General features: G+C 29.0%; 2 protein-coding genes across 2 annotated transcripts in view; both read right to left on the reverse strand.

Annotated features, from left to right (window-relative positions):
• Positions 1-12219, reverse strand: part of LOC145246767 (uncharacterized) — a 108702-nt gene extending 96483 nt beyond the window's left edge. The window contains exon 1 of the mRNA XM_080108546.1: positions 12132-12219. Within this exon, the coding sequence (XP_079964672.1) occupies positions 12132-12204 (73 nt within the window). The 5' untranslated portion in view covers positions 12205-12219. The remainder of the gene's footprint in view (positions 1-12131) is intronic.
• Positions 12220-14711: 2492 nt separating this feature from the next.
• The window catches only part of LOC145246768 (putative ribosome biogenesis protein RLP24), a 47034-nt gene continuing 42190 nt past the window's right edge, over positions 14712-19555 (reverse strand). Inside the window, exons 3-5 of the mRNA XM_080108548.1 lie at positions 18697-18760; positions 17273-17358; positions 14712-14851 (exon numbers count right to left, since the gene is read on the reverse strand). Of these exons, the coding sequence (XP_079964674.1) occupies positions 14778-14851; positions 17273-17358; positions 18697-18760 (224 nt within the window). The 3' untranslated portion in view covers positions 14712-14777. The remainder of the gene's footprint in view (positions 14852-17272; positions 17359-18696; positions 18761-19555) is intronic.

Raw genomic sequence — 19555 nt, forward strand, 5'->3', positions numbered from 1 at the left:
TATTGTTGATTTATATGATTATTGTTGATTTATATGATTATTGTTGATTTATATGAATATTGTTGATTTATATGATTATTGTTGATTTATATGATTATTGTTGATTTATATGAATATTGTTGATTTATATGATTATTGTTGATTTATATGCATATTGTTGATTTATATGAATATTGTTGATTTATATGGATATTGTTGATTTATATGGATATTGTTGATTTATATGGATATTGTTGATTTATATGGATATTGTTGATTTATATGCATATTGTTGATTTATATGCATATTGTTGATTGATATGAATATTGTTGATTTATATTAATATTGTTGATTTATATGCATATTGTTGATTTATATGCATATTGCTGATTTATATGAATATTGTTGATATGGATACTAGCTTTACCCGGCCACACGTTGCTGTGGTTCAGTTTGTTAAAATGGAACACATACCTCAAGAAAAATTGCATTTTGTTAGTTTATTTTCTTTTATCATTTTTTGCAATGTTTTTTAATCAATAAAAGTTGTTATTTTTTCTCCCAAAAAAATGATTAATTTTTTTCCATGAATTGTTAGGTGAAAGTGTTTTTTTTCAGGAAAACTTGTACTTTTTTATTTTTTTTTTTTTTAAATTTGTCAGTAAACATTTCTCTTTGAAAACGGAATTTTTATTATAAAAAGAACAGATGAATGCTTTACATGAACACTGTAAATAGTTATGTGAAAGTAGAGAAAAATTGGATTCTTTTTTTCAAGAGAATGTACAAATTATTTTTTTTTTAACAGATGTTCAGAAAATAAACAGAAAAATACTTCCATCATTAATTATGCAAAAAAAATAAATAAAATGTTGATTTAGTTTTTCAACATAATGCTTATAAATTATGATAAAACTTGCTGAGTATGCGCTGTTTTACGGTTGTTGTAAAAATAGAACGGAAACTTAAATTTCGCATCATTTTAATTAATTTTTAATCATTCTTAATTTTTTAATTGTGCCTCCCCCTCAAACGAATATAATCCAGAACAGTAACATTCAACAATTGTACTTTATGTATATAAAACACAAAATATTTATTAAAAAAAAAAAAAAAAGGAAGTTAATAACGAAAGGAAAATAATTCCATTTTTAAACGAAAAAGTCAGTTTGGTATATCTTTTTGTTATTTTTTACATAAGTCCAGCTTACGATTCACATTGGAAATGTCGAAATTTATAGGTTGTCGGGTACGTTTACAACAAATAAACACTCCAATCTAGTAGATGTATCAGAATTTTTGACACCCTTATCACGAAACTGCGAATAAAATATCAAAATCTCGTAATTTCTCTTTTAAAAGTGGGTTATTTATTTTCTTTATGGATTATACTTCCAAAATAAGCTATTAAAGTTGTTTTGAAAGTAATAGAAATATTTTTTTATTTTTTTAAAAACTAATGAATTTTACGAACTTAATATTTTTCAATTTTTAAACTTTAAAAATCTATCAAAATTTTTCTATTGGTTCTATTTTTACGATATTTTCAGGGTCAATGTGAAATTTTATGCCCTTTACAATAAACCGAATATAATATTTTAGACAAACGTTTTTTTTTAATTCACGCCCCCCCCTCATTTTCAAGTGTATATTAAAAAGTAAATAATTAATTTACTCACCAAAGTTTTATATATCACAAATTGAAGAGAAAAGGTCAATAAGTAATATATTCAAATTTAAAACAAAAAAGATAGTGTTTTTAAGAAATTTACTTGTAAAGTTCGAAGCTTAAAACCTTTTTTTTTAAAGCACGTTGTTTGTTTTTTCTTTTGTTTGTTTTTTTTATGAAACCTTGGTCCTTGCGCCTTTAATTGAAAAAAAATTAGGGCTTGAATTATATTTTTCGAGTAGTTATAAGCTTGGAAAGACAGGAGTTTGAATAATTCACGCCTCCAATTTGGAAATGTCTATTAAAAAGTAAATAATTTACTCACCAAAGTTTTATATATCACAAATTTAAGAGAAAAGGTCGATAAATAATGTATTCAAATTTAAAACAAAAAAAGTAGTGTTTTTTTAGAAATTTACCTGTAAAATCCGAAGTTTAAAACCTTTTTTTAAAAAAAAAAAAAAACACTTTGGTCCTTGCTCCCTTAATTGAAAAAAATTAGGGCTTGAGTTACATTTTTCGAGGAGTTATAAACTTGGAAAAACGGGGTGGAATTATTCACTATTTTTCATGAAATTTCTGACACACCTACCAATCTACCCATCTTAAGAATGGCTTTCGGAATAGACACCCCTAACCTTGCCAGCATACCCGAAAAGCTATAAAAGTTGATGTGTCGAATGTGAACAATGAGTTGGACGTAATGTAAAAATGTACCGAATTTAAAAGGGAACGAAATTCAAATTTCCGTTCCATTTTTACAACAACCGTAAAGCAGAGCATTCTATGCAAATTTTACCTAACTTACTGTATTAATGCTATTTTTTTTTTAAGCAAAAAAAAAAAAAAAAAAGAAAAAATATTTAGGTTTGGCTATAAATTCCTAAACTCATTTCACCCTAAATAATTTAGGTGACTGAAATAGGAATCTAATTTAATCTTTAATTTCCTGAATAGTATGCGAGAATTCATTTTTCTTCGAGTCATATCGAATTCATTAATACGGGCTTTAGGGGCTTTTTTCGTAATGTTACTGTAAATATTATTTCTTATTGTTACAAATTACGATGCTTTATTTATATAAAAAAAGCAAAAATAAATTCTTGCATTTTTTATTTACTACTGAAAACCATAACTTTAGTAAAGGTATTCTTTGTTTAAACAAAATAAAACATTTTCACTAAGAATTAAGTAAAAATAATTAATTCATTATATTTTGCGATCATTATTTGATAAATGCTGCAATTTTCATTAAAATTGGTTAATTTCCTGATTTTTGGTGAATTTTTAAGTAAAGGGAGGGGTCAAAATGTTTATACACTGAGCGTCGGCATTCATTTTGTCTGTACCTAACATTTTTCGATGAATATTTAATAGGAAAGCGACCACGTGTGGTTAATTTATCAATAATCATGTGATAAAACCCATTGAAAATTTACCGATATTGTGAACACATTCTGTTTACATTAAGCCTGTAGTGTTTTTTTAGTGATGCAATGTTGGGAACTGAGATTTAAAAAAACCCGCGAGATCAGGAGAAAGAAATGTCCAGAAAATCGCTAGATTTTTAACTTTTATCATCTGAAATTTTCAAAAAAATCGCTAATTCCCCCCCCCAAAAAAAAAACTCCATATTTTAACTTCCTACCATAAAAAAATTATAAATATAGTATATTCAATATATAAAATGTTCCGTGTTTTCTCACTATATGTTTCTGGAATTATATTGAAGCGGTTAGCTCCCGTATTTTATCAGCTAGTTTTACCTGTTTTTTCAGAGAGGGTATTTTTTTTTTTTTTTTTTGCAGGAAACAAATCATAAACTCAAACTTTTTATAATAAAAGTTAAATTGAAATATACTGCAAATTAAACATCACAATAATGGTGCAACATATTTGGAAATTAGAAAAATAAAACAAAAAAACTTTGTTTTAGCATGTTAAAAGTATTTAGGTTGGTAGATAATTAAATTATACTGTATTGGTATAATTTTTTTTTTTTTTTTTTTTGCTGTTGTTTCTTGCTTTTTATAATTTTCGACTAAATACTTCTAAATTTTGTATTTTAAACTAAACTTCGGAGGTTGGAATGCCGCCCCCCCCCCACCTAAAATGTACTTGGAAAAATCGATTTTATAGGGAGATTTAAGAATGGTTAGCCGAAAAAAAAGGTGAAAAACAAAACAAATATCAATAAATAATTGTTACCAAAGGCAGTAAATGCTACTTTTTTTTACTTACATGAATGAGTTTATTTTATGTTTTAAAGTATTTTCAAGCGCTTTTCTTTATTTTTTAATCTAAAATTGCGGGTGTATGGGTGCGAAATATCTCCAGATTTTCTAGAATTTCCCGCTAGATTGCAAACGAAATCTCCAGATCAAGCAGGAAAACCGCTAAATTAGAAACACTGGTCACGTGACAGGAAGCGGTAATAAATAATTGTCCTTAAATAAAAAAAATGGCCTATCGGTACAAAGAAAACCACATATGTATCATAGAAAATTAAGTATAATGTTATAATTAAAAAGAAATATATAAAAACACACATGGATATAGTAAACATATACCAAAACGTGGAAGCCATCCGTCCAGTAGTTTTTTAGACTTTTAATTGCGAACGAAGCAAGAGTTACATTTTTATATATATAGATTGTTGATTTATATGGATATTGTTCTATTATATGGATATTGTTGATTTATATGCATGTTGTTGATTTATAGGGATATTGTTGAATTATATGGATATTGTTGATTTATAGGGATATTGTTGATTTATATGGATATTGTTGCTTTATATGGATATTGTTGATCTAGCAAAAGTTTCAGCACGTTTTCCTCAAGAAATCTCGTCCGCAATTCAATTTCATGTGAATTTCTCACAAAACATCTGTGAGTTATTCACTTCAATTCAATGAGTTTCAGGTAACCCAGATTTGTAGAGCTCCTCCCCACTCATGGTGATCATATGGTCTTCAATAATAATCAACGCAGAATTATATATTTCTTCGCTAAATCCTACTTTTGTCTCAGGGAATCTTTGTTGCTGATATTTATAATCCTCAGATAAATCATCCTTATATTTTTACTACAATGCTAATGGATTACTTCACAAGTTTTGACAATTATTGTAAAAAGGATTCTTAGAGAAACAGGTGTTTGTGACAATGAAGTCTGTCCCACTGATTGTCATTTTCTAACAAATTTAAGGCCAAACAGGCTTTTCTATAATTATCAACCATTGGTCCATCAGTAGTTCTTAAAAAGAAAATGAAATCGATCCTCATATTTCATGAAGAAGGAGTCTCAAAAAGTAACATTCATGGTAATTTTACATCAGCTCCTCATGCGTAATAAAATTGAACCTGAATATAACTAAGAATTTTTGCAAAATTGTTCACACAATTTAAAAAATGTAGTAATGGTTGTATCTTTTGGATTTAGTGCAACTTGGGCAGCATTTTCATTTGTGAAATAGACTCTGTCCATTTTCAAGATGAACTGTAAGCTGTTTGATTGGAGGATGTGTTTCATGAATAGGAAACCTCAAATTTCGCCAAAATACTTCATTAGTGCCGATATATTTACCAAGTTCATTAACTTCATCTCTAACATTTTCTTTTTTTAAGGAAAACATGGCTGCATCAAATCCCTTATGTATTGGCAAACATCTTTGATAGATTTCACAGAATTTCAAAATTCAACACTTGTGAGCATTGAATGTCTTTGAAAGTAAGGAAGAATAAGGTACAATCCAACTATTGTCAACTTCGTGCCAACCATAGTTTCAAAGCCACCATCTTTAGGTGATCTCCTATGAGAGGGATAACTGAACTGAGTTTCAAGTGGATAGTTTTTAGGATATCTTTTTTGTACATCAGCCATCAATTTCTTTTGATATTATTATAAGGCCCATGCACCATGTGACTCTTTACTATTTCAAATAAGATTGGATCAGTTTGTATGTCAGGTAACTCTGCTGATATAATGGAACCAATTTGATTGGAGTTGATTTTTCTGGTAAGCCACAATAATATATGTGCATGAGGCAAGCCATTTTTTGCCACTCAATTGTGTACATGTAGCATCGTAGTGGGCCAAAGATTTCTGATTTGTTTAACAGATTCATCATTTTGATTATCTTCAAGTGAAACACTCTGACCAATAGATTGTCATATTTTTATCCAGGGAAAAAGTTCATCTTGAATTTCCTTCCCCTTTGGACATGAAGTGAATGTGAATTTGAAGGTTTGGTTATGCATAATTTGTGACAAGTCATTGCATCTTTCCATTACTGTAACACATACCTAGGAGTTCATGAATCCATTTCTTGGCATCGCAGTAGTCACATAGTAATGACATTGACCCTATAGTAACAATGTCTTGCGAATTACAAGCATAATTAGAGTTTTAATTGAATGCAGCCATTTTCCAATCTTCAGTAGTAAAAGAACATAGTCTAAATTCCTGATGCCTTAATCTGTCTGATCTTCTAGTGTTGACCTCATCCTGAGTTGCAAGTTGTCTGATTGTTGCAGTCAATTGAGTAGGTAAGTAAAGTAACTGTTCCCAAATGTTATATGGAAAAATTTAGCATGGTAAACATTCAAGACAAGCCAAAGAAACATTTTAAGCAGGTCATCAAATAATTCAACAGGCCATTACCACGAATGTGGAGATTGGGAGAGGAACACTTTAAAGTGGTTTGGTGGAAACAAGTCTATGATAGCTCAAAAATCTAAAACACATTTTAGCCTAAATGTGTGTGGCGCCTGTGGCAGAACTGGCCTGTCAAAGACTGGTTTACTCCATTACCAGATTCCATGGAACCAATAAATTATGTAATGGGCAAACTGAGGAATAAGACAAATAGATGCCAGTGGTTTCAGGTGGTTTCATATCTGCACCAACGTTTTTAGAAGCTGGGCTGCTGAGCCACTTGTGTGCCTACAACTGAACACTGCAATCTGATAGGGATGGCTTTCTTTTGAAAAGTAGATAGTGTTGGGACAATTCATCAAAATCAGGAAAATTTTAGTCTAATTTTCAATCCTAAAAACAATTCCTTAAAAACTTAATTTTACATTGTTGGTACTAAAAATAAAATGATGAAATGATTTTTTTCACTGACCGAGGACAGAAAAGATAAAATGTAGTATCAGAACAGATACTACACTTTGAATTCTCTATTTATTAAAAATATAACATAGAACAAGGTCATCAAAAGTTAGCATTAAAATCTATGCATCGTAATAAAAAAATAATGTATATTTATTTTACTTGTGCAAAAAAAAAAAAAAAAAAAAAAAAAAAAAAGTTCAGCTTTTGCCCAGTCCATCAGCATTAACAAACATGGCTAAAAAAACTAATGAATAAGTATACGTTGAGATTTTTCACACATGTACACTAGACACATTTTGGCATCAGTTTTTCTTTGATCTCAGAATCTCCTGTCTGTTAAGTAGTGTTTACTGGTCATAAAAGCAAGTTCTCAAAAAGGCCAAAAACTTAAATTGAGTAATAAATGATTCATGGTTGTAGCAATTTTATCAATTAAGTTTACATTCTTTCCACTGGTAAGACGCTAACACATAGATGAAGACTGAAAATTTGTCTGCCAACAAAAATGTAAGTGCATATATTTTTTTTCTTATATTTTCAAAAAATTTAAAATATTTTACTAAGATGCTTTTCTTATATTTCATTTCATATTTAAACTTATATTTTCATGTTAATATAAAAGTAGATTATTTTACTATATAAAAAATTATTGTTGTAGTGCAAATCTCCTTAAACAAAAGTGAAATTCTAGTTTTTCAGGCGATTACATATGAACATCCTGAAAAATTTGTTGGGAAGGAAAACATGAATTCTTTTAGAATTTAGAGTTTCATATATAAATTTTATAGAAAAGAAGCTACTAGTGTTTTAGGGCAGTTTTCTGTGCATTTTTTGGAGGGGGGGGGGGTAATATTAACTTTTTTAAAATGATTGAGTGTAGTTTTATGATCATTCCAGTCAGTCCAAATTTTGAAATAATTCTTTGTTTTTTTTTTTTTCTAATCAAGTTTTTCAAACTATTCAGTTCCACATAATCGCCTAATTTTTCAAAATATTCAGTTCCACATAATCGCCTAATTTTTCAAACTATTCAGTTCCACATAATCGGCTAAAAAGTAAATGATTTCGTTACGAGTGTTATTGTTATGTGTCATTCTATTTACTTATCTTCTTAATGAGGCCGATTTAGACAGGAGTTTGGTTTATATTGTACAGAAGGCATATTCTAAATTAAGATTAAAATTGCCTCAGTCAAGAAGGATTTCTTTTTTAATGACCAAGGACAGAAAAGATAAAATGTAGTATCAGGACAGGTATTACACTTTGAATTATTTATTTGTGAAAAATATAACAGAACAAAGTCATCAAAAGTGGGGAAGAGTGGACATTGTTGATCATCCTCTATCTTACACTATCTCTCTTACTTTTAACTAGAATCATTTCACTTGCCACAATACCACATTTACTCCTATTAAAAATAGTGTCAGTATACTGAATATATATATCTATAAAAGTGAAATTGTCTGTGTGTATACTAGGGTTCATACAGATTTCCAATATCCATTTTCAAGGCAAAATTTGATATATGAACAACGATATGATAAACCAAAAAATCTTAGTAACTGATAACAGGACAAGTCACTTTCAGTTATCTTTTTATTTTAAGTAGTTTAAAGGTCACACAGTTATTTATATAAAGTTTACACAAAATTATCTACAGTGGCATGCAACAAAACTGGTCAACTATTTTCAGCTTAAATTCTCCACTACATAACACAATGTCATTCAGTGTTTTTTGACTCATTCTTAGTTCTTGTTTAGTTTCAAGCTTTTCTTTAAGCTTGGCCAGTTTTTTTTGTTTTTTTCTCAAAGGCTGACTTTCAAAAAGCATTGGATTTCATCAATAGAGTAAAATTACTAGAATTCTCTGCTTTCAAAGCAAGGTCATCTGCTGATGAAGTCAATGATACAATATCATTTTCAATTCTCTTTTTGTTTTTATTTCTTCTAACTCCTCAAGATCGGCCTTTCTTCTGAGTCTTTGTGTCTGTCTTTCTTTTTGTTTTTCCAAGTACATTTCATACTTTTGTCTGGCCATCGAGCATGAAACAATGAGGGTGTTCGTTATTGGAATTTGACATACTCCCCTTGCTGCCTTGACCTGGTCACAGATGATCCTCTGCACCACTAGTTTCATCTTTCATATTTTCAATTTCTATAGCCTTGTTGATTGAAAACCCTCTTTCAACACTGGCCTAACCATGAGAAAGAACCAAAATAGTTGTCACCACTTGAAGTAGATGACTGAAACATGGATCAGCCATGTGTGTTGTAAACAGTTGGTCCAGCCTGTCATCCTCGTTTCGGTGGTTGAAGTTAATAAACTTTTCTGATCCAGTGACAGGTATCTGTTCCAAAAAAATATCATAATCTTGCAAGACAACATAACAGTCTTCTTCATTTAATTTTTTCAAGTTGACAAGATTGTTTATAACACCTTTAAACTGCCTTCTGCTCTCCACCTGCTTGGTGGCCATCAGCTTTGGATTAAATGAAGACAGCTGTCTCACAAGAGAACATTTATGTAAAATTTTCTTCACTACACCAAAAAATTTGATGGTGTCCATCTTAAAAGAAAGGATTTGTCTCTCTAACACCCCATTCTTAATGTGTTCCTTGATAAGTTTTTCTGTAAGTAACCAGAGTTCCAAATCTTTGTGATTGAGCTTAGTTTCTGCTCAACTTCTCATCAAGTATATCTAGACTGTCAGTTTTAGCATAACACCTCAACAATCCCCTGACCATATGACTGAGGTCTTGTGCCAAGAATGGCACCATTGGTCTGTCAGTCTGATGCACAGTGAGGAAGGGCAGCAGGTGAATGGCAAAAAACTTAAGAAATTGTAATTTAGGAACAAGAATGCTCGACTCAGTTTCAAACAATTTACAGGTTGGAATGTGAAGTTTCTTCTCATCTAGACTTCTAACAAAGTTTTAACATCCTCCAAAATGTCTGGGGCTCTGTTGTCAGGTATGTTCTCCAACCACCTATGATTAGCAAATTTTAATAACTTCAGCTTATTCTGTGAGATGTTAATGTAGTCATCCACACGTGCAGGAGTAATATAAACTTGTCAGAAAGGATCCGATCTCTCATCCGGATGCAGTGGCTCCACTCTTAAAAGAGTTATGAATGATGTGCAAGCCACATGAGCCTATGTTGATGATGGAAGAGCCATTTTCATCATAAAGTTTGTTTTTATAATACAAAACTGCCCAGTTTACATTAGACCCATCCATGCTCACTGGTTCCAGGTTTTTCACATCAAGGCCACTTTACAGCACACCTTTTTCAAAGTGGTGTAAGACTTTTTCAGATGTTGCATGCCCTGAAACAGATTTAATAAAATTTATCTCAAAAACAAAAGATGTAAAACTTAATAAAAAGCATGGTATGGTGGCTAGTTCACAATTTCATTAATATTCAGTTACTTTAATCTAATTTCTTAAGTTATTTCCTTCTTGTAAAATAACATGATATACATTCAATTAGAAATTAAGTAATAGAAATAAGAAAATAAAAATTATTTCAATACTTAAGACAAGAGACGTGAAAAGTTGTAATTTGAATTTTGGTGGAGTGGTACAACTATTATATATAAATTTTTTCATCTTTTTTCAATTTTTTCAGTGGATTAGTCCCCAAAATTGTAAAAAAAAGAAAAAAAATTCAATATTTAGAGATTTGAAAGGGTTGCTTAGTTTCACGTTCTAGTAAATCGATATCACATCAGGCACTCGATGAGAACACGAAACAAGTTGAATGACAGCCATCTTAAAAAAAAAAAAAATAGGAAAAATTTAGTTTTTATTTAGAAAATAAAACAAATGGGGCTTTTTTTTTTAAAGTTAGGAAAATAAATCTAATATAAAACAACTTATTTTTTTCAATATTATTTTCAAGTTGGATTTTTTTCAATTTTATTTTCAAGTTGGATTTTTTTCAATATTATTTTCAAGTTGGATTTTTTTCAATATTATTTTCAAGTTGGATTTTTTTCAATATTATTTTCAAGTTGGATTTTTTTCAATATTATTTTCAAGTTGGATTTTTTTCAATTTTATTTTCAAGTTGGATTTTTTTCAATTTTATTTTCGAGTTGGATTTTTTTCAATTTTATTTTCGAGTTGGATTTTTTTCAATATTATTTTCGAGTTGGATTTTTTCAATTTATGTACAAAATATGAAAATAGTTGAAGTTTTCATGACTTTGTCAATTTATTTAATTTATCGTTAAAAAAAAAAAAAGCACTCAACAAAAACACGAGAACGAATTTTTTACAAAAGTAAGAAAATATTTAACATTTTATCATAAATATTCAATTAAAAAGCGTAATAATTCTCTTAAAAAGTTAATTGGCCACGAATTTTCATATATATTTTACAAGTTTTAAATAAGAAAATAATTTTCCATTAACTTAGAACAAATTTTGGAAAAAAAACAAAAAAAAAAACAACCCCCAAAGCATCTATCTCAACCCTACGAGCATTAAATAAACCTTTCATTAATAAGGCTGATGTTAGTGTTTTGTGGAATTTTTTTTTGTCAAGTGATTTAGATAGTTATGTAAAACTGAACATCTCACAACAATCTTTAAATAATTTTTTTTTTGGATAATTTGGTAGATTAGTATTCAATCAATAATATTCTGCAGAAAAAATTGAAGAAAAAAAAAAAAAAAAAAAAAAAAAAAATGGAAAGAAAAAGAGGGGGGGGGACAGAACCAGCAACGATAGAATTTGGTGAACAAATTTGTTCATTATTTCCAATTTTACAACACCCTTCGTTAAACTAATTAAAGTAAATTTTTCTTTTAAACTTTTTAATTAAAAAAAAATTAATCTTTGCTTGTTTGATTGAAAAAAAAAAAAAAAAAAAAAAAATTAAGGCTTAAAATTCATTTTTCAAGTAGTAACAAGGTTTTATTGTGGTCAGAGAATTTCTAAATTTTTCAGTCGCTATTTCTGAGTATCACCACCACCATTCAACCCAAAATTCTTTTAATTACGATAGGGAAAACAATGTGCCAAATTTGGAAAATTTAAACTAATTTTTTTCACAGAAAATATTTAAAAATTTAACATCTTTCACTTCACAAAAAAAAAAAAGAAAAAGAAAACGAAAAAGACGAGGAGAGAAATGACTGAATAAGATTTTAAATATCTGCATATAAAACCTGCTAAAAATTACAAAATTGAATAATTTGAATTTGATTAAATTGATATTCTGTTTTCGTGTAAGTGAATTTAGTTTTCTTAGTTCATATCTCGACATTAGTTTTAAAAAAAAAAAAATAAAGAAATGGACTTTAATAACAAATTGACATTATGGAAGTTTTAAAAATTAAAAATTAGCTTACCTAGGAACTGTGATCCAAAGTAGATTGTCCCAACTTTGTTTTCTGGAGTCCAATATCTTACGTGGATATTCATTTGTTTCTTCTGAGTTTTTTTATTTAAACTTTCATTGAAAAGCACACAATATTTATCAAATCTTTCAGGTTTTTTTTTTTTTTTTTAAAATATGGAGCAAGTCCGAACACATACAAGTATGCAGTTTTCCTTTCACCACATGCAAACTTGTTAGCAATTGCACTGTCAAGGAACATCGTTCGAAATACGTGTCCAACATGTTCATTTGACCGATAAGACACATGGTCACATAGTTTTCAAAGTCGACAAAATCTGTTTGAAGTGTTATATTTTGTAGTGAAATCCAAAATAGACTTCCATTTAACTGAAGTGCCAGGTTGTGGTGGGGATGAAATTTCACTCTTTGATTCAGTTGAATTTGGTTTTAGAACAAAATTAATTTGTCAAGCTGAGTGCCGCCAACCCCTGAGGCCTGCGTTCATTTGCCTTGTGTTTAGTGCCAACCAGAAGTGATTTTAAGGCTTTTTGCCCATTTTACTCAAAACGTCTTTTTACACACACAACAAAATGCTTGCCGATCATCAAATTTACATTCTTTAACCCATTTATATTTGGACAACCAAGCGCGATTAAATACTTATTTTTCCAATTGTTTACGTTCGTTTTAACTTTGAATTTCACTCGCATAACGAATATGGAATTTGGTTAATTTTGTCAAAGTCACGTAACTCATATCAACAAAATCGGAAATAGTACGATGTCAATTACAGAAGAATCTATTTTTGATATTTAAAATATTTTATTATTTATTTAAATTTAATTTTTAATATATAAACAAATTTTTCCTAAGGTAAAGATACCATTTTCAAGGACTTTTCAAGAAAATAATGAAATCAAGGCGTTTTCAAGGCAAAACTTAAAATTCAAGTCTGTATAAATTCTGGTATACATTTCCCTATCAAACTACTCTGTCAATTTTCAGTCTACAGACTCAAGACTTGACATAACGGGTATTGAGATTTGGGAAAATCTTTAATCAGATTTCGGCCAGAAATTTGGCTGTCAAGGGGTTAAAGTTCAATCATTTGACTTTTGAAAACTATCAAACTCCGCCAATTTTGAATCTAAACACTTTAAATTTTAGATGTAGGTTACTTGGACATGGATTAAAATTCTAAATTTGATTTAAGCCCAAAACAAATGTTAAGGGGTTAAAATTGGGGTCAAAGTTAAAAAAAAAAAATTACCTCTGTGGTCTCTATCAAATTACTCAGCCAATTTTGTGTCTAAACATTTGAAATTTTACATATAGCGTATTCAGAAATAAGGCAAGCTTTTTAATCTGTTTTTGGGTGAAAATTTGGCCACCGAGGTCAAAGTTGAAAGAGTTGATCTTTGTAGACTCTGCCAATTTTGGGACTAAAACACTTGAAATTTTAGATGTAGGTTACCTGGACAAACTTTTTAATAGATATATATATATGCACATAAAGTTATGAACAGTACATAAGGCCTGAGCAAAGCCGGGCTGAACTGCTAGTAATATATAATATATATTGAACAAATACTAATGTTTTTAATAAAAAAATATTTTCCATAATATGGCTAAAAATATCAATTGTCTGATAATAATAAATTTATTCAGTGTAAGAAATCCAACCAATAAAACTTCATACAAAAATACTTGCCTGTCTCCCTCCATCCACCAAAAAAGTCCTTAGGGTTACAAAAAAACTTCCCGGTTTTGGGTCAAATTTTCTGGTATCCCTTATAACATTGTTATAAATGCATAAATTTCACATGAAAAAATTTTTTGATTCATGTATGAATTTCTCAATGTATATTTTGTATAGAAATTTTTGATAAGATACAAATAAAAAAAAATTTTTTTAAAAATGAACATATCCGTTATTTTTAGATTTTGTTCAACTGCAAAATTATTTGAGAGAAAGTAAAAAACTGAGCTAAACAAATTTTTAGTTGAATTAACAATACATTTGCTATCTCAAACTCATCACGAGAACTCCAAATATCAGAACATTTTTCCATAAATGAACTTAAATTGATGGCATTTAATGAACTCTTTCGATACAGCAGTTGGGATCTATAATACTCATTTGCTGTAGCTGTGTTTTTTCAGGTGCTTTTGTTATTGGAATCAGAAATTTAGAAGAGAATCAGTAATTTTATCAGAATCGGGGAAAAATATTGGAATTGTCCCATCACTAACACTAACAATTACCATATATAAAAAAATTTACTGAGAATAAATAGACATCTTATCTGAAATCAACATTGAAACATAGTCAAACACCTGTTCTTATGTAATTAAGTTAGCAAACCAGTGTAATTAGTTAATGTGGTTTATTACTGAAGCAGACACAAACCCAACTGATTCAATTATGTATATCTTATAGATTTGAATGAAGTAAACTGGATATCAGATCTGAAATCAACACCGAACAATTATGTAAGAACACTTATTTTTAGGCTCATGCCAGAATTGTTTTTTTAAAACTGTAAATGAATGCATGCGTTTTCTTAATTCCAAAGTCATAAAAAAAATAGCGGATTGAAAATACCATTTATTACAAGACATTTACAGAGAAAGGTAGGAGAAAAAATGTTGCCAATCATTCCACCTGCATGACTTCTTCTTTGCTGGCTGTAACTTCGACAAGTTTCTTTTCCATTTTGCTGAGTTTGTCTACAAAATAAAAAACAAAAAGTTAAGATAAAGAGCAATCATTCAATCATTTACAAAATGTTGTGAGTCGAAAGCCATTAAAGGTTTCAAGATTTGCAACATCCTAACCTTTCACTAGCTGATTATGATCAAATAATGTGTGATCCAGTGACCAACCACATTTTCAGATGCTAACGCGGGTGGGAAATGTCTGTTCATCAAACCAGATGCAGGTGACATTTGGTACTGACTAGCACCCATGTTGCATATATATATTAGTAGTAGTAGTAGTGAACATAGATCTAATTGGATTTTTCTTTCAGCATTGAGGAGATACCTTAAATTTTTTATTTAAGAAAACTTTCATTATCAGTAAATGTCCCTAAGCAGAACACTGAAAATTCCACAATATTTTCTACATCAATCTGAATATTTGCTATTGCTTTGGAAATAATGTCAGGATTACTATTAAGAAAGGAGGACTACTCTCCTGTACAAAATATTTCAGCTAAATATTATTTAAATAAACAAATGTCACTTCTTTAATTCTAACTTTCGCAATAATTGTCAACTAAATATTTCATAAAGCAATAAAATGGACATCACTTGCTGAAATATATTTAAATTGTATTGTTTCAGTCACCGGGACAAGATATGATTTTGGAACAATTCATTTCAAAATGGTTCAAATCAGAATTGTTTGCTTTAGCAACATCAGATTAATCGCCATTTTTTGTTGACCGGATGATCACATTAAATATGTATAAAAGGTGATAATATTCCAATATGAAATACCTCATGCATATTATTAAGTTATTTATATTCATTTTTGTTCTAATAAATCATTTGATTAAAAAAGTATTTTGTATATAATCATTATCCAAAGTAAAAACTTTTACCAAACAAATCGCCATACTGAATCGGAATTGTTGGAGTAGCATTTGACTAGAAACCATAAAACACATTCAACAATGAAGTCTTTCTTTTTTCCTATGAAATTGTATTAAGAAAAACTACACAAGTTGACATGTAACTATTTTTAAGTTGTCAGTCAGCTACAAAATTATTTTATTTCCTGTCTGCACAGTTTGGATGGTAGGAATCTTCTTTTTTTTTTTCCAGGGGGGCAATCTTTAAAAATTGAAAAGTGTGTTTCCATTAAATGTTCATTCACCATCATCTGATTTTATATTTAAAAACCAATAAGTATTTGTTTTTCAGGATTGTTCCTTCGAACACGTTCACCTATTTTATGCATTAGTCTTACATATAAGTCTTGGAAAGATTAATAGAAAGAGAAAGAACAATATTTATACTTGCCTACATTTTTTTGTTTCGTACACAGATACACACAATCGGTATTTAAAAACTAATTTAAGCAAAAACACTTTTGGTATCAATGAAACTTAAAATGAATCGAGAAAGACAATCTGAGAAAATTGGTGACATGAAATCAAATCTACCTTCAAATTTTATCGCATTACATGTAAATGTTTCACTTTCTTGCAATAATTACATGCAAACATATGCAGAAATGTTCAATTCAAGTAATCCACTTTAAGAACAAAACACGTTTGAGTCTACATGGTTTTAAACGTACAATATTTTGGTCATATACAGATAATAAAATCAATAAAAATAATTGTTGCATTTATCTTAATCAAATTATATTTTCTTTATAATTTACTTCCATTCAGGTTTATTTTCCCCACTTTGATAAGCAATCCAGATCTATTTCTAATAGATCTCATAAGAATGGTCCAAGTAATTCAACATCAGCAAATAATTCTACTATTAATTTTAAATTATAAAAATCATCTCATAACAATTTCAAAATGGAACTCCTGAATAAGTTAGGAGCATATATATTGCACAATTCAGAGTAGAATTATTACCAACTTTTACTGTTAGCATTCTTTATCACAAAATTTAAATCAAGTCAAACTAGCTAGACTTTGGAATTTACATAGTTGCTTATCTGCCATTTTCTTTCTTCTGGGCACAAAAATACATGAGCTGAATATATTTTAAATAAACAAGACAAATATTGAAATTTATTGCAACAATTTATATCTTTAAAAAATAGTTTTCTTTTTGTAAAAACAGCCTGTAAATAAATAACATGAAAACCAAATTGATAATGACTTCAAAATTCTTTTTATGATATCTTATTCAATTTTGGAGCAATTCATTTTAAAATGTCATAAAATTTAAAGATTTTGTACTGGTTGATATTAGATGTTTCTCAATTACTATTTTCTATTTTATCCATGCTGATTGAATGATCCTTTTATTTATTTTATTTTTTGTAAACAAATACAGAAAGTTAATAAAGCTACACATGTAATATAAATTTCTCAAACTGTTGATGGAAATATGACAGGAATATTGGGTTTGCAATAAAAAAAAGTTTATAATAAAGATTTCGGGAGAGGCACTTACTTGCACAAGGTGATTTCATCAGGTGGATGTGCTGTTTCACCTCACGGACATCGGCCTCTTTACGTAATTCTTTACCCTTTTGTAATCTGTTCCAATAAAATTTAAATGATTTTTAAAAACAATGTAGTTTGCAATGGCAACAAAACAATAAAATAAAAAGTTAGTGGCAGACCCCAATATTATACAATTTAAAAATTTTTTAAACTGAAAAATATGTTCATATTAAAATAGTAACTACTTTTTTGTAAAAACTTTTTTTTAAATTAATTACTTTATGACCCTTTGTAATTTGAAAGTATTTAAACTGGCTTGAAAATTCTTAAATGCTCGCATTAAGATTTAAAGTTTTGGAAATTATTTATATTCAATCATTGAAATATTACTTTAACAATAATTAGTTATAATTTTATAAAAGTTCTATTGATTAATTTAATGACATGACAATATCATAATTAAATTTATCTCCAAATCATTCAATGTTTCCTGACTATTTTTTTTATCAGTTAAAATTTCCTTGACAAGGAAACATTTACTCTAGAATAATTTCACCAACAACTTTATCCACTAGGGAATTCCTGTCAGTATTAACTAGCAGAGCTTTATCACTATAAACTGAAGGAATAGTCTAGCAAAACCTGGCCAGTGAGGGTTGAGGACATGTGTTGCATGAAGAAGAATGACATGAAAATGAAACAATAGATACATAATGGGAATCTTAGTCATAATTCCCTTATTTGTTTTTGAAAAAAAAAAAAAAAAAAAAAAAAAAAAAAAAAAAGATTTTCTTTCTATGCATGTCACAGAGATATTTTAAGTAATTGCATTTTCGCTCGTTACAAGACTGCATTTCAATGAATGAAAGAACTTTATCCAGAGGAAATGTATTTTAAATATTTTTTTCTTGATTACCATCCTGGACTTAAATGCTGGGGTTAATAAAAAGTATGTTGAATAAACAAGTCATAAATAAATAGCAGCAAATAAATTTTTTTTGTATTTTCTCTAGCAGAAAAAAAAGAATCTTGAAAAAAGTTCTTTTTTTTTTTTTTTAAATTCCCTCATTTATAATGCCTTATTTATTTTCATACGTACAGAGATTGCAATAAAAAAAGATTTTTAAATGAGGCATTAATATGAGATAGGGAAAATTAAATGATTTTGATTTTTCATTAATTGAAAGATACTCTATTAATCAATTTTCATTTTAAATATGTACAGACACAGGACCATTACTTTGCACTTTTACCAAAACAGATTAACAGCACTATCTAGTGGTGACAAGCCATTTTCTTCCCTCTTCCAGTTATTATAAAGGTGGCATAACTAGATAGAAAAGAAATAATTGGTTAAAAGGCATTCACCTAACTCTGAATCTTAAATTTAGTTTTCATTCTTTCACAAACATTTACAAACAAAGGACATACCTGCACTTTATATGATGGTCCTCTCTTCTCTGTCGGATTTCAGCAATTTTCTCCATAGCACCCACTAGAAAAGAAAAAATTAAATAACTCATTTCAATCCAAAAAGTAACAAACCGTGTGGATGCAACTGTTGTGGACATAAGTCGTATGAGAGGCTATGATTGTACCAGAGGATTATTTACCTCTTGCTAGAATAAAACCCTAACGACCTCATAGATTTCTAAGGTCTACATAGCAAAACATGGACACATGTTTTGTAAAAAAAAAAAAGTACTTATACAGAATATGGACTGTGCTATTTCTTAGAATTTTCAAGTTAAATTCAAGTTTTATAATACCTTTTGTTTATTAAATTGTTAGGTGAAAATACAGAACAGTTACAAAAAGCCTTTTAGAATGGATTTCCAAATAATGTTATAATGGTTCATATTCACCACAAAAAAACTTCTATTTTTAAATGTTCGAGATGAGGATTGTGTATTCGTATTATTTGGATTCTTCGGCCAAATCTTATCTTGTAGTGTCATTTTCACAACATTTCTTGAGGTGCATCTTGTTGAACTCACGAACCTGCATGGAATTTGAACTACATGTCTTATTTAATTCATAAGGCTAGCATGTTCTCGTTTGGTCAGCCACAACTGGATAGAGATCCTAAGTAATTTGCAATTGTATTTTTCGGTTGCCCACACTGAGGATTGAACCTTCAGGTCACTTTACACTTGGATTTTTCCAAATATTTTAACCACTGTAGGTCCTTGCGGACAATTCTAACACAAATTTTGAAGCCTTGAACCTGCTTTATTTCTAGATGTAAATAGTAAATTCAGTGATGCCAAACTAGTTGGTTGGTTTGTTG

Source organism: Euprymna scolopes, chromosome 24 (assembly GCF_053919585.1).
Source record: "Euprymna scolopes isolate OS-2025 chromosome 24, ASM5391958v1, whole genome shotgun sequence".
NCBI lineage: Eukaryota > Metazoa > Mollusca > Cephalopoda > Sepiida > Sepiolidae > Euprymna > Euprymna scolopes.